The sequence below is a fragment of the Drosophila ananassae genome, chromosome XL (assembly GCF_017639315.1).
Source record: "Drosophila ananassae strain 14024-0371.13 chromosome XL, ASM1763931v2, whole genome shotgun sequence".
NCBI classification, from domain to species: domain Eukaryota; kingdom Metazoa; phylum Arthropoda; class Insecta; order Diptera; family Drosophilidae; genus Drosophila; species Drosophila ananassae.
The window spans coordinates 1,350,322-1,364,766 of NC_057931.1; the positions used below are offsets into that span (position 1 = coordinate 1,350,322).

General features: G+C 52.5%; 1 protein-coding gene across 2 annotated transcripts; it reads left to right on the top strand.

Moving 5' to 3' along the window:
• The first annotated feature begins 901 nt into the window (after positions 1–901).
• Positions 902–13,708, top strand: LOC6503909. 2 transcript variants are annotated; one of them, XM_001963789.3, is made up of 6 exons: positions 902–1,080; positions 1,271–1,504; positions 2,832–5,982; positions 6,044–6,131; positions 7,944–8,034; positions 10,155–13,708. In XM_001963789.3, the coding sequence occupies exons 3-6, from the start codon at positions 3,330–3,332 to the stop codon at positions 11,346–11,348; spliced, it is 4,026 nt and encodes a 1,341-aa protein (XP_001963825.3). In that variant the 5' UTR covers positions 902–1,080; positions 1,271–1,504; positions 2,832–3,329; the 3' UTR covers positions 11,349–13,708. The 2 variants fall into 2 exon arrangements, with proteins under 2 accessions (XP_001963825.3, XP_032308466.1); XM_032452575.1 differs by having other exon boundaries at positions 902–1,064.
• The last annotated feature ends 737 nt before the right edge of the window (positions 13,709–14,445 follow it).

Genomic DNA, 14,445 nt, shown 5'->3' on the forward strand with positions numbered 1-14,445 from the left:
TGTCTTCTCTCCACTGTCTCCTGTCTCCTATCCACTGTCTCCTGTCCATCTCGAATGCAAAATAATGCTCCATCGGAGACGGAGACGGAGACACTTGATTTCGGATTTGGGAGTGTCGCCCCAGGGGCCTCGAATTCCTCGGCGTAGACAAAAGAAGAGTGTGTGTGTCGGGCGTCCAGAAGAAAGCCCCAGAAGACTGGGCGGGCCAGAAGAAAGAGCAGAAAGGAGGAGACGGACAAGTTTTACGTAATCAAGCAGGCGGATTATTTATGGGAGTTATCGTGTGGGTTGCATGATCGGATCGAGTTTGAGGATCGACTTTTGGCAGCCAGATGCAGTGAGAGGTTAGGAATGCAGAAACTTTAGGAGAATCATGCCAAAAGATTCAAGAAAAGCTAAGAAGAATGGTTTAGAAATGGGGTCTTCTAACTCACTGACTGTCATTAGTTTTATTTATTTTTTTAAGTAAAGTATGTCATAAATATAAGATTAAATCAAAAACATATCAACAGCTTAGTTTTAATTTAAAAACTTGTTTGAAAAAAGCTCTGAATAAGTTTTTCCAAACTTTTGAAGATGAAATGGAAAATCAAACAAAGCTGCCAGACCTTAAAATAAATTATGTTGGCAAGAAAAATTAAAAAAAAAAAGAGTTATTTCTGTTTTCTTTCTGTCAGTAACTTAATTTCCAATTTATATTTAGTTTTTTTCAATTAAAAACTATTTCCAACTGTCTGGCAGCACTCAGCCAAGTCACCCACCACGACAGCCAAGTCTCCAAACTCTCCACCAGCTTCGGGCGTTTTTCAGCACTCGCCCTTCCGCAGCTTCGGATGCGGAAATCGGCTGTCGGGGGGAAATGAGCCGAAGCGCCGAAGTGCCGGGGTCCTGCGAGTCCTTTAAGGCGGAGGATGCTTCGAAATTTGCGCAGTTTGCGTGCGGTTTTCGGAGCTAAAGGACGCAGCAGCGAAAGCAGCAGCAGCCACAGCATTAGGAGCCGTAGCGACGGGAAACCAGCCTCCGAATATTCGGATTCAGCGACTCGAAAGGCCCCCCTTTAGCCTGTGAGTCCTTAAGACGGTACACCCCCCATCCCTGGCCCCATCCCCGCCCCTCTGGACGGGCCCCAGTCCCCATCCGAATTTGGCGCGGTTTCCGGGCGATTAAAGAAGCGCCTTGTTGTTACTGCTGTTTAAACCGCATCGTGGTCGCGATTCCTTCAGCCCGCATATATCTCTATTTTTTTGGGTTTTCTTGCTTTTTTTTGCAGTGTAGTCCAGTGCAGTGCTAGAACAATTAAAACACTACGGTGACTTGAATGAAAACCATTGAAAATTCATGAACGAGTGCCGTGAAAGACTGGAGGCCAAAAGTCAGCCGGAAAACTGAAAAGTTATTTTCAAAAATAAATAGAAAGGATATAGTGAAGCTGTGAAAGGCTCTGCAAGGACCCTTGGATTACCTTGCGGGGCGAGTGGAAGCGCGAGTGCCAAAAACGCCGCCGGTAAGTCAACTTTTTCAAACAGTTCCCTTGTTTTTTTCAAGATTAATTGTTTGGTTCTGGGTTTATTTTTATTTTTAGAAGAATATTAATTTATAAAGGCTTGTATTTTGTTATTTAAGAGCTTAATTATTCAGCATTCGATTGTGATTTATTTATGCCAAGTTTTAAAAAATGGCTTGTGTTTTTGGATTTCTCTCCACTCTGTAAGCTTGATTTAAGTTTTATTTTTTGTGGAGTTCTGGGCTTGTTTTCCAAATAAAATGAGTCTCAGCATCTCAGACTGAAGCAGAGTCCTTCGGCCCACAGATTACACTCTTTATGGGCTTAGTTTTCAGGGAGATGTTTGCCAGGCTAGCCCCTTCACTTCCTTTCCGGTTTTTATCATTTTTTAATATTTCCCCGGGACCCCTCGGGGCAACCTTTCCACTCTATGGCTTCTTTGGATTTGTGTGTATTTATAGATTCCTCCTTTCATGCCATTTGGCCTGCCATTATCGACGCCTTTATTGTGCTTCCGCATTTATTTTGCGCCCCATCCTGCCATCCTGCCGTCCTGCCAGGCTCCCTGGCTCCCTGGCTCCCTGGCTCCCCAGCTCTTCAGCTCCCATTTGTGTATTTCGTTTGTTTTTCTGCAGCCGCAAACTTTTCGCTCCTTTCGCCCTTTGATGTGCCGTCCAACTAGTCCTTCCCGGCGGGCGGAGAGGGCGTGGCCCAGGACCAAGGACCTGGGACTAAGGGCAGTGATGATAGGCAACTTGTTACGATGACCACGATGATGAGCGAATTGAAAGCCTTTGTGCCTGCTTGCGGTTTGCCCATTTCTGGAGCCCATTTTCCATTTTCCACTTTCGGTCCAGAAAGAGAAAACCCTTTTTTTCTGTCCGAGCCTGTCCGAGGGTCCTGTGCTGTGAAATCGAATCATTTGGCAGGCTTTATATTTAATTTGCATGGTCTGGCCGGGCGCCCCTCCCCGCCTCGAAAAGGGTTCAAAGGACACGGAGGATTCCTTTCCAGCAGTTGACTAAATTAAATAAAGGCGGCTTGTAGCAACAGTTTGCGGTATTTTCGCTGCAAAGTATGCCACGAATTTGTACATCATATTTTTAATTTTCGGGCCAGGATATCAAGGATATCAAGGATATCTGGATATCTGGGACATCTGGGATAGGCAAGGAGCGATGGCAGAGGGAAAGGTTGGCCCGGATCGGGTATCCGCATTCTGTTTATGTTTCTTATGGCTTTCGTTTGCTTCATTAGTTAGTCCTTGAAGTCCTTGCTGGAGAAGCTTGTCATATTTTGCGAATTTCATTTCCATCCCCGCGTCCAGGACCTGCACGATAGCCGGGCTGCAATTTGAGAGATTGAGATTGAAAGGCAGAGACCCACTTGAGTGCGCTGGAAACCTGCCGTCTCCGGCATCTGTTTGTTGCGTTTCGGCGGTGCGACGACGAGCAAGGACAACAAGGACGACGAGTCCTGCGGCAGCGGCAGCCGCAGAAAATGGCCGCCTCGACAGCGGCAGCCACAGCGCCCGGCCACAAATGAGTGCAACTTGCCGCGGCTCAGGACGAAGACGCTGCACCAGAGGATGATGCTGCCACGCCGAGTTGCCACAACGACAGCAGCACAATAGCAGCAGCAACAATGCCAAGTGCCAACCACGCCGAGGAGGGAAATTAAGTGCCAAAGGCAACCACCGCACAGCGAGCGCGACAAAAAGCGAGAGATTCTCATCAAAACCGAAATTTGCATAAAAAACAAAAGGAACAAGGACTTGTACCTCCTGGACCTGTAAGAAGGCGGGCTGAAGAAGCATCGCAGAGACATGTCGGCGGCACCCTGGTTGCTGCTCCTGCTGGCCACCGCCGGCACCACCCTGGGCGGGCCCCTGCACCACCAGGACCACCAGGGGGGCGCCCCTCCCACTCCGACGGCGGCCAGAGTCACGGTCGCCGGCCAAGCCAACCAAATGCCAAAAGCCAACGACTTAGCCGAAGTGGCTACACAAGTGCCAACCACGCCAGCACCACTGGGAAGCAATAGCACCACTGCACCACCGTTAAGTAGAAGTAGCAGCACCACTGAAGCACCTACAGCCGCTCAACCAGTCCCCAAGGAAGCCGTGGAGGATCTGCAATGGCTGCACCCACAACCACCGGCGGTGGTGCAGCTGCTGGAGCTGGAGAACACGGAGGCCCCTCCACCGCTGGACAGCGGGCATGATGGAAGGAAGCTGACCAAGAAGAAGCAGCTGCAGCAGCAGCACTTTCCCAGCGGCAGCACCACCCCAGAGGACACCACACCAGTGAGCACCACCGCAGCTAGCACCACTCCAGCTAGCACCACTCCAGCTAGCACCACTCCAGCTAGCACCGCTGCAGCAAGCACCGCTGCAGCAAGCACCGCTGCAGCAAGCACCGCTGCAGCAAGCACCACCGCAGCTAGCGCCACCCCAGATAGCACCACCACGACTAGCACCACAGTGACCACCACCACGGCAACCACCACCATAGAGACGGAAGTGGAGAGAGTGCCCACAACCACCCCCCTAAAGATTACTGAGAGCAGCACCACTCCCGAGATGGAAAAGGAATTAACCACTGGCGGGGAAGAGGAAGCAAAGAGCAGCAGCACCACCACCAAGCCACCGCCCCCCGCCACGCCCCTGCTGCCGGTGCACAACGGCTATCTGGGACCCATTTTCATGGGCGAGAAGACCTTCAGCGTGGTGCATCCCCTGAGGAAGCCACAGCCACCAAACCACCAGCACGTGGCCTCCATCGAGAGCCAGCTGAAGAACGGCCGACTGGTGGAGATCCTGGCGCCAACAGCTCTGCTGGAGCAGCAGCTGCCGGAGACCACCACGGCGCCATCCCCACCGCCGGGCCAGACCGCCTCCGTGCTCTCCACCACCGTTTTCCAAGTGCCCGAGCTGCAGACCAGCACCACCCGCCTGCCGGGCACCACATACGGCGGCGAGCGGACCGAGTCCAAGATATCCGACATCCAGATCGAGGTCTATGACTCCACGGTGGACTCCATAGTGGCCTCCACGAACTTCCGGGACAACGAGGGCTTCTACGCCCCGCCGCCGCAGGAGACAGGGCCGGGAACCACCAAGCCACCCCGGGAAGTGCCACAGGAGCGGTTCACCCAATACGTGATCGATCGGGCGGACGTGTCCACCCAGCCTGCCGGTGGAGGCGCTCCAGGGCTGGGCAAGCCCGAGCCGGCGGCCATCGAGATCCACATCAACGTCTCCGAGGCGTTCGGAAGCGAGAGCGAGGACCTGGAGTTCTCCTACCGGCAGCCCAACGACAAGTCCGGCTCCTCGGCCCTCGGAAAGCCCAGTGGGGACGAGATCCTGGTGGTGGAGATCATAGACAGCGGCTCCGACAACAGCAGCTCCGAGTCGGGATCCCTGGCCGGCAACTCCGCCTCCGCGGAGCACCTGAATCCCATCTTCACGTTCCGCAACTCGGACGCAGCGGCAGCACCACCGCCCCCAGTGCGCCCTCCACAGGACACCACCGCCGACGAGTTGTTCCTGGCCGATCCCAGGCCACCGCCACCGCCTCCTCCGCCACCACCGAGGAAGCCCAGCATCGACCGCGACTCGGACACCATATTCTACATCTCAAACACTGAGGTGAAGGTGGGCGAGTCCCTGCCCACGGTGCTGCCCGGAGGCGGCGGAGCGGATCAGCGCAAGTACCAGCTGGAGAACCAGTTCTTCCCCCTGCAGCAGCCGGCCCGCCCCTCCGAGGAGGACATCATCCTCTCGCCCTCGCCCCGCCACAACGCCGACTCCTCCCTGAAGATCTTCCGCTCCAGCTCGGGCTCCGTGTCCGGCAGCAGTGGCGACGGTGCTCCGCCATTGGACGTGACCTACGTGGGCGAGTCGGTGATCGAGGTGGAGCAGCAACAGCCGGTGCCATCCACGGCGGCGCCACAGCAGCAGGACATCATAATCCAGCCGGCCGTCCTGCCGGACCTGGCCATCGGGGTGCCGGTGATCGGGGAGCTGCCGCCCCAGATCGAGCTCAAGGAGATCGACTACATGCCCTCGGACCTGGGCGGGATGTTCGACGCGGACCTGCACGGGAACAGCATCGACAGTGAGCCGGACGTGATCGAGAGCTCCATCCAGTACGGCGGGGACTTGATCGACGACGGGGCTGGCGGAGGATTCGACGGGGTGGAGGGCTCCTATCCCTTCGAGAGTCCCTCGCACCGCCAGCAGGGACTCAGCCAACTGCCGCACCGCCCCCTGGACAGCCACTTGCATCGGGATCAGCTCCAGGTGGCGGAGATGGTGAATGCCACCCTCCTGCAGAGTGAGGCTGGAGCTGGATCGGGATCGGGATCTGGTTCAGGATCGGGCTCGGGCTCTGCTTCGGCCATGGCTCCTCTCCTCTCCGGCGGCAGGACGATGAACGCCACAGCTCTCTCCGATGAGTCCATGGGCGACTACGAAGGTGAGTTCCGGCCTCTTTAGAGGATCGAAGACCTGGCTAAGCTTTGTGTTTCTATTTTCAGGCTTCTTCAATGTGTTTGCCGTGTCCACGGGCCTCATCATCGTCATCCTGCCCTCGGCCCTGCTGGTGTCCATGTACTGCGCCATCAGGTAAGTGAGGGAACCTCTGGGGGGGATTACGAAATCCCCATGAGCTGAGGAATAGAAATTCTGCCAATTAGGGAGGGCGAATCCGTCTTAGCCTTGTCCGTCCGCTTGGCCCTGCGGCCTGTCCTGGCCCGGCTAATTGCTTACGCCTCGTGTGTTGCCTAATCAGCTTAGCCGTCGATGTCCTGGCGCACACAAATCAAAAATAATTGCAAGCCGGGCAGGAAGTGACAGGAGGGGGTGGAAGGATGAGGGGGCGCGAAGGCCCAGGGCCAGGATAGACTTCCTGTTGGTGGCAGGAGGGCGGCAACCCTAATCCGTTCGCTTCTATTTTAAGGATTTCCGGTGGCAGCTCCTGCCGCTGGCGGAATTTGTTGCCTCCTTCCCAGCGCCCACCTACGCATACCTGAAGAATGCACTCCATCTGAAGCAATTTGCCAGGACCTCGGCCCTCCCCCTACCCCCGAGGCGGTGGCGTGGCAAATCGCATTTATCAGCCTCATTCGTGGCGTTTTATTCTCGTCCGCATTCCCACCACCCGTCAGACTGACAGGCAGACGGGATGGCAACAAAACATTGACAAATCTGCGACGTGGTGGGGGAGGGAGGCTGGCTGGGTCTGGACTGGGTCTGGGGCTGGGTCTGGGGGGGTGCGGCAGGCTTAAGAGCAGCACATCCTTTATCGCCCGCAGTCTGTCCCATACATAAATCTTGGCAACGCCACGAATCGGGCCGGAATCCTTGGGCGAAGCAGCTTTCACGGTAAACACACATCCCGAAAGCCAGCTTAGGAGGGGGGCTGGAGCCAGGAACTTCCTCTCAGTGTACTTAGTCCTCCATTCCTCCAGGGCGGGAACACAAGGCGGGAAAAGTGAAACCGGGTGTCAGATTTTCCGTCAGTCTCCCAACACTGAAGACACTGAAGGCGCAACAAATCAAGACGACAGAATCGGGAATCGCAGCGGCCGGAAACAGAAGTCGCCACACACACACACCACTACACAGACAGGCAGGAAGATGGCAGGAGCTAACAAGGCCGCTGTTTCGGCAAAGGTGATCCCTGAGCCGTCTTATGAAGCATGCTTTCCCTGACTTCTCCCAAATGCCGCAGGAAAAACGCATAAAACGGCAAATGGCAGCCGCAAACGTTGCCAGTTTGTTGCCCCACGCCCTCCGAAAAGGTGGCCCAGTCAAAATAAAAAGGAAACACACAATTTATTTGCCTTATTCCTTGGCAGGACACTCTGCTGGTGTGTGTGTGGTTGAGAGGAAATTGCACAATAAACTCTCGAGACGAGAAATTAGTTGTGCGTGTGGCTCGTTTTCGGCGGCTTTCCAACTTGAAATTTGTTGAGTGCCAATAGCGCCACGAGGGCAGTACGAAGTGGGTACCTACTCGGGGTGTACGATGCTCTGGGGACCGAACTTTCCCATGGAAATGTTTCATATTAATGGCACTGAGAGCTCATTGTGGGGGATTCTGTGCCGACATGAATCATTTCTGTGGAGGACAAGATTATTTATGGTGCTAGGCAGAGGGGGTTTTCGTTTACAATCAACTTTTATTTGAACATGAGCCCATGCCTCGCCCATGCCTCCCCCATGCCTCCATGGGGTGGAAGTCCAGGGTATTAGCCAAGTAATTGCAGGCAGCCGCAAAGTAGGCAACAAAATGTTAATTCCAGTCGCGGCATCATTAGAAATGCATTGGATTTCGAAACTCTGGCCTCTCTCAGAGCACTTTCCCCACTTTCGCCACCTATCTACTTTCTCCCTCTCTCTTTCTCCCTCTCTGCTGCTGTCTCTTTCACACAGGTATGTGCTGAACAACAAGAACTCTTCAACTGGCGGCGCGGGAGGTGCCCATGGCGACGACAGCGAACAGGGCCAGGACTCCAAGCACGAGGTAAGTTCCCAACGCCTCCCCCCACCCCGGTAGAGAAGCAGAACACTTTTGAAAGACCATGCCCCCAGTCCCTACGCCCCCTCAGCCCCAGCCCATCCGCGACTTGATGGAAATTGAAATTTAAACGCCAGTGCCATCCCCCTGAACCTCCGCTGGATCCTGGATCCTAGATCCTGCATCCCAAATGCACTCGGGCTCTCGAGAAAATTAAACAATGGCGGAAATTTCCGGTGGAAATTTTATTGCTTTCGCTGAGAGATGAAATTAAAGACGCGCCTCGGAATGGCGGTGCCCGCTGCAGCTGAAACCGACGGAGCTTAAGGAGCTGCAGCCCGAAAGTGTGCTCTGCAAATTGAATTTAAAGCCACACCCGAAAGGACCTGGTCCTGGATTCTTACGGCCTTGGCAGGAGTTCAAGTTAGAGTTGACTTTGAAATTGAAATTAATTCCGCTGTCTGGTAATGAAATTTCTCGGCTACTTGAGTGCGTGAGAGGGACAGCGAAGGAGTGTGCGTGTGTGTGTGGGTGTGGGTGTGAATCGCATGTCGATGCCAGCTTTCTCCATTTTCCCCCATTTCTCCGGGTTATTTTGCAGTCGGCCTCGTCGTCGCTTTCATCGACTGCCTCGGCATTTGCATCCGCCTCGTCCTCATGCTCCTCCGCCTCCGGCTCCGTCCCCGCCGCAGGGTCGCGCCCCCACCCACCGCCATCGTCCTGCCCGCCGCCCGTCCACCCCAGCACTGAGGGTTTTCTGGAGTCCCTAGAATTCCGCTTCGAGATGCCAGAGGGCAGAGGCCGCGCCGCCCCCCGGTGGCACCAGAGTGGGGCGGGGGCAGCCTCAGCCGTGGCGGCGCGGCCACTACCCCTCCTCCCCAGCGGCTCCGTCACCAAGATGACTCTGAAGGACAATCATCTGATTGTAGTCACCGAGGAGCGCCACGTAAGTTCGTCAGTCATCGCCGGATCGGTGTCCTGGTCCCTGATCTTGTTGTTGTTGTCTCTGTCTCTCTGTCTAGCTCTTTCTCTCTGCCTGTCTGCCTGTCTACCTGTCTCACTTGCACGCTCTGTTGTCTCGTTCGCTCTGGTCGGGAGTGGGTAGTTGGGAGGACTCTTGTCATCTGGATGTTGTCGTAGTTAGTCGCCTGCCCCTCCCCTAAAAAAATATCCCCCACAGGGGTCGAACTCTGCTCCGCCACTCCCCATCTCTCTCTCTCACGACGCCGTCTCTGTCACACATCTGCATCTGCATCGCACAGATACATATTTATCGTTTAGAGATTTAGTGGATACCTAGAGGTGTTTATTTTTTCCCCATTTTCCGTTTCAGTTTCAAAATTATTTATGGCAATTTTATTGCTCCTGCCGTTGTGCTTCCCATTTTTGAATTTTCTGTTCAACTTTTATGTTTATTGTTCGTTGTTTATTGTTTAGTGATTGCGCCTGAAATCGGAATATAAATTTGCAGTTATTGGCACTCACACACATCCTGCAACTATTTTGAATGTCCTTTCCACGCAAGTTCCACAAAATCGGGCTGAAGGACTCGGCGTGCTTGTAATTAGTTCTGCACTTGATTGTTTCCTTGTGCCCGGTCCTTGGAGCTCGAGTGTCCTTTTGATTCCCATCCGCCCGATGCCCGATGCTCGATGGTCGATGGTCGATGGTCCGGGAATATCCTGTGCCAGTGGCCTGCGGGCCGAATGATTTTGACAGCCAAAGCCTGGTGTCGTCTATTTGTCAACCCTGCGGGCCAGGAGCCAGGACACCAACGTATCCTGTCCTGTCCTGCCCTGCCCGTGTCTCTGTGTGCGAGCTTGTGTGCTGTGGCCTCGAGGCGCGAGTGTGTCTGAGTGTGCGACTGTGTGTGTGTGCGCAAGGATATGCAAATGCAATTTTCGACACTTTCCGCATGGCAGCCAACCGATTTGTCTGCTCTGTCGCCTTCGCTCCTGCTACCCTGTTATCCTGTCACCCCTTCAAGGACTCTCCGCTCTCCTATCCACTCCTTTCCTTTCCTTTCTGTTCTGTTCTTGGTGTTGTGTTCGATGTTAGTTGGATGTGCCTGTGTCCTGCACCCACTTGCCGTTCTCTAGCGCTTCATTGATTTCTCGGCCTTGCAGGACATCTCCCGCAACGCCAGGGAGACCAAGATGCACACCGACAAGGACGGCGTCTTCGTGGTGGAGGTGGCCCGCGGCATCGACTCCAAGAACCTGCAGCCCGGGGAGGCCAACGCCTCGAGCCTGGAGACCACGGATCTGCCCTTCGACACCAAGCTGACGGCCAACGGACTGCACCACCTCGACGAGCAGTCGCTGCCCCCCAGCCACGAGCAGGTCCAGATCCATGCCCCGCCGCAGGACTTCGCCGGCACCGGACTAGCTCCCCTCCACCTCATTGAGGAGGCCTCCGAGGAGCATGCCCAGGAGCCGGAGCTCGACCAAGGGGTCCTCGCCCGCACCGGCCTCTCGCAGTCGGACCTGAGCTCCACCTCTTCCGGGGACTCCAACAAGCGCTACTCCTACGGCAACCAGGAGCTCTACGTCATCGAACAGCCTGGCTACGCCACCAGCTCTCCCACAGCCAAGCCCATCCTTGTGACCCCCCAGGAGGCTCCTCCAATGGAAAAGAACACTGGCGAGGAGGTGAAGGAAGTGATGAAGCCAGAGCCTGAGGCCACCGAAAACCAAGAGGTTCCCGCTCCAAAGAAACCAGCTCCCGCTGAGGAGCAACCTCCGGCTGAAAAGAAGGAAGAGCCGGAAGCTCCAGAGGAAAAGAAGGAAGAGACTCCCCCACAGAGCGAAGATCAGCCAGAGCCGGAGAAGGATGCTGAAATCAAAGAAACAGAGCCAGAATCAAAGCCCGAAGTGAAAGATCCAGAAGTGGAGGAATCGAAGCCGGAGGATGCCAAACCGGAGGAAACCAAGCCGGAAGAAACCCAAACCCTCGCAGAAAATGAAAACGAAGCCGAGGCCAACTACGACAGCCTGATGAGCCTGCCGGCCCCTCCATCCACCGAGGAGATCAAGGAGCTGGGCGACTACGCCACCACCGCCCTCCTGGAGTCCAGCCAGATGGACTCCCTGCCACCGCCACCACCGCCGGCAATGCAGGAGCAGCCGGAGATCATCGTGGCCAATGGAAACGGCATTGGCAACGGCAAGGACCTCGACCTGGACGCCGGCGAACCCACCACCCTGACGCCGCCCGCCTCCCCGCCGGCATCGCCACCACCACCCAGCACCACCGGATGCGGGGGCCTGGCCAACGGAATCCACGCCATTCCCACGGCGGTGGATGTGAACGGAAGTTAAGACGGATCCGGATGCGGATTTGGGTAAGCAAGGCATTTTTTTTCGCACTCGGCGGTTAGATCTCCAAGAGATCTAGGTCTAGATTCTAGAAAGTAAGGATTACTAGGAGCACTGACGCCCCATAGGTTGGGCGGGAAACCCCGGAAAGCTCGGAGAACTGCTCCCGAAAACCGTAAATTAATACGAAAATAGAGAGACAACTTTTTCCACTTACTGTTTGTTGATTTTCAAATATAATAGAATAATAGCAATTAAATGCGATTAATATAAAAACGTGAATAAATCATAATTAATTGTTTGTCTATTTGCGGCCGGACGCCCCTCTCCCTCGCCAAGACCCGCCAAAAACCACCAACCACCCACCACCACCACCCACTCCAGAAGAAGCAGAACGACACAGACAAAAGATAACCCGGGGGAGGGGCCGGCCGACTAACGAGTATTTCAATGTCTATAACTACAGTACACAAAACTATATAGCATAAGCCCGCAACCGAAACGATAACGATATGCCAGATATATCCGATTCGCCAAACAAACAGAATAGAACAGGATAGATAGGAGGCAGGAAAGTATCTGCAGATGTGCACTGGCGCATAATTAATTAGGCTAATTATTTAAACACGGAACACAGAACACAACTCTAATGTCAAACCAACACGAACCACAGAAAATGGGTTAATTGCAGCGAAATAATTTCGGTTCGATTGGCATGTTCGAGGAGGGAGCCTGGCAATTGCACGGGAGAGGGTATGTGTGGGGAGGCCTGGGCTGTTACTCAGCCCGAGCCTGAGTTGGTTTCAAAAGGATCACATTTCGAATTCAAAGCTACAAAATACACCATATACTTAGTCCTTCCGGAGGATTACCCCTAGGTTATAGCATAATAGGGTTATATGACGCATACGCAGTGTGGTAGGGCTTCCCATGGTGACCCCGAACTGGCCACTGACAGAAGAAGAGCTATTGTAGGGGCCCTGAGAGCCCCGAGAGTGGAAGGGAGGGGGACTACCAACAGGATTCTAAGACAGGACACCTCAGGATGCTACCTTCAGATGGTGACCCCGACTAGGAAGCATCTCACACGCTACGCCTACGTCACACAACCCATGTCCGCAACATCTGCACTGAGAACAAATGTAGGATCTCGAAGATTGTTTGAAAAAGTATTCATGTATCGCAAACTACACACATAGAAAACTCACTGGACAAAACCAAATCAAATGTGCCGAACTTTTGTAGCAAGCCAAAAAGCACAATTTACAAAGAGAAACGAACAATTTATATGTACTACACACATTTTAAAGGATAAACTAGCTATAGACGATAGTCGGGATGTATATGAATATATATATATGTGTATCGATGTGTATGTGTATGTTTTTTTCGAGAGCATGTACGAGGTAGGTAGGAGAGTAGCGTTCACTTTTCCGATACTTATCGATAGGCCTAACGATGCATCCCATGCATTACGTGTATTTCCGGTTCGTGCAGTAGTTCCGACTCGCAATACCCGCACACAGCCAGACATACATACATATATATGCCATATATAGACGCGATCGGTGAATTATAGAGTCTTTGAAGTCTTAGAAGTGAAGCCAAAGTAAAACCACAGCCGTACACTGCAAGTGGCGCGTATTTGTAAGTAGTAGGAATTATCTATGCCCGTTTATATATGCATATGAGAATATATATAGGTGGAATATAATCCCTGACTAACGATTTAACCACTTTTGTTGTTTACGTTTGTTCGAATTGTTTTATTGACAATTTCTCCCAGAAGCAAGGAAACAAAGCGAATCCGAGAAAATATTATGAATATTATGATAATATTAAATAAATAAACTTAACCTACTCGTAAATCAAATATTAAAGTTAGGCCAAGCGTTTAGAACTTTTTTTTTGGGTCGAAAGCAAAACAAAACGAAAACGAATGGAAATAAAAAAGAAATAAGTAAATGTGATTGTTATTTAAACTTAAGTTATTATTAATACTTAAAACTTTAACTGATATGTGTGTGCGTGGGTGTGCGTTTACGAAATTCAAAATAAATACAAAATAAAAAACAAAAAAAAGCCAAAAAACGAAGCAAATCGAAGAGCTAGAGAAAGAGAAAGAAATTTGAAAGAAAACTCTAACGAAAAGTCAAGATGGCAATGGAACGCTCAACAGTAATGGCAGGCGATTTATGATAAACGATTAACGATAACGATTAACGATAGCTGGCAACTATGTGAGGTAGAAAAGTTAGCAAGCCCGGCTAGTTTGGGGACTAACCCGCAAATAAATGAAATTCAATATTAAGAACGATTGCAACCGAAACCAAGAAGAGAAATACACACAGAAGCAAAGTCAACTGAATGGCATTTTCAATGTGGGGGGCCGGAGTGGGGAATTGGCGCTGGAATTTTGGAATTTTTAATTTTGTGACTACAGTTTGCAGAAAAAGGGGCTCCATCGATTCTGGTTCTGATTCTGACTCTGATTCGCCGCCTGGCATACCAATCGAAGCCACCCGGGCGATACAGTTTCGCTTAAAGACCCCTAAGGCCAGGTCCAAACACCCGTTGAGTTGAGCAGCACAAAACCCTCCGGGCTAAAAATGTCAGGACTCGGAAAGGACCAGCGCCGGCGAATGGGAGCGAAAGGAGCAATAGAGCGGAATGAAGTAGCTCTTTGTGGGCCTGGGGATGTGGGGATAGGGAAACAGGAACAGGACGAGCGTGCATAGAGAAGCCTGGAATTGGAGGGGGAAATTGCAGCCAGCAGCACTTGGTCGGACGTTTTGAATTTCAGCTACAATCACCTGCAACAGCCAGCATGGAATGCTGCCCAGCAGATACCTGGCAGAAGGTAGGTATGATGGACGATGAAGCCATTTAAAAACACTCTATGCTTAAAAATACATTAAATTTATTAAAAATTTAAACTTGAAGTCCTTGCCCGCCAATAATACAAGCTTAATACTGGTTCCTGTATTATACAACACTATTGCCACTATCGATAGATCTATCGATCCTTTCTAAGTGCCATCTCTATCTCCAACTGCGATCTCTATTTCCCACTAAAGGACGCTATCCAATTGGACTAAAA

Excerpts from the sequence above, each read along its gene's own strand:
- LOC6503909 (XM_001963789.3), top strand. The coding sequence starts at position 3,330 with ATGTCGGCGGCACCCTGGTTGCTGCTCCTGCTGGCCACCGCCGGCACC. Across the intron at positions 5,983-6,043 it reads GTCCATGGGCGACTACGAAG|GCTTCTTCAATGTGTTTGCC; the intron begins GTGAGTTCCGGC and ends TTCTATTTTCAG. Across the intron at positions 8,035-10,154 it reads GCCAGGACTCCAAGCACGAG|GACATCTCCCGCAACGCCAG; the intron begins GTAAGTTCCCAA and ends TCGGCCTTGCAG.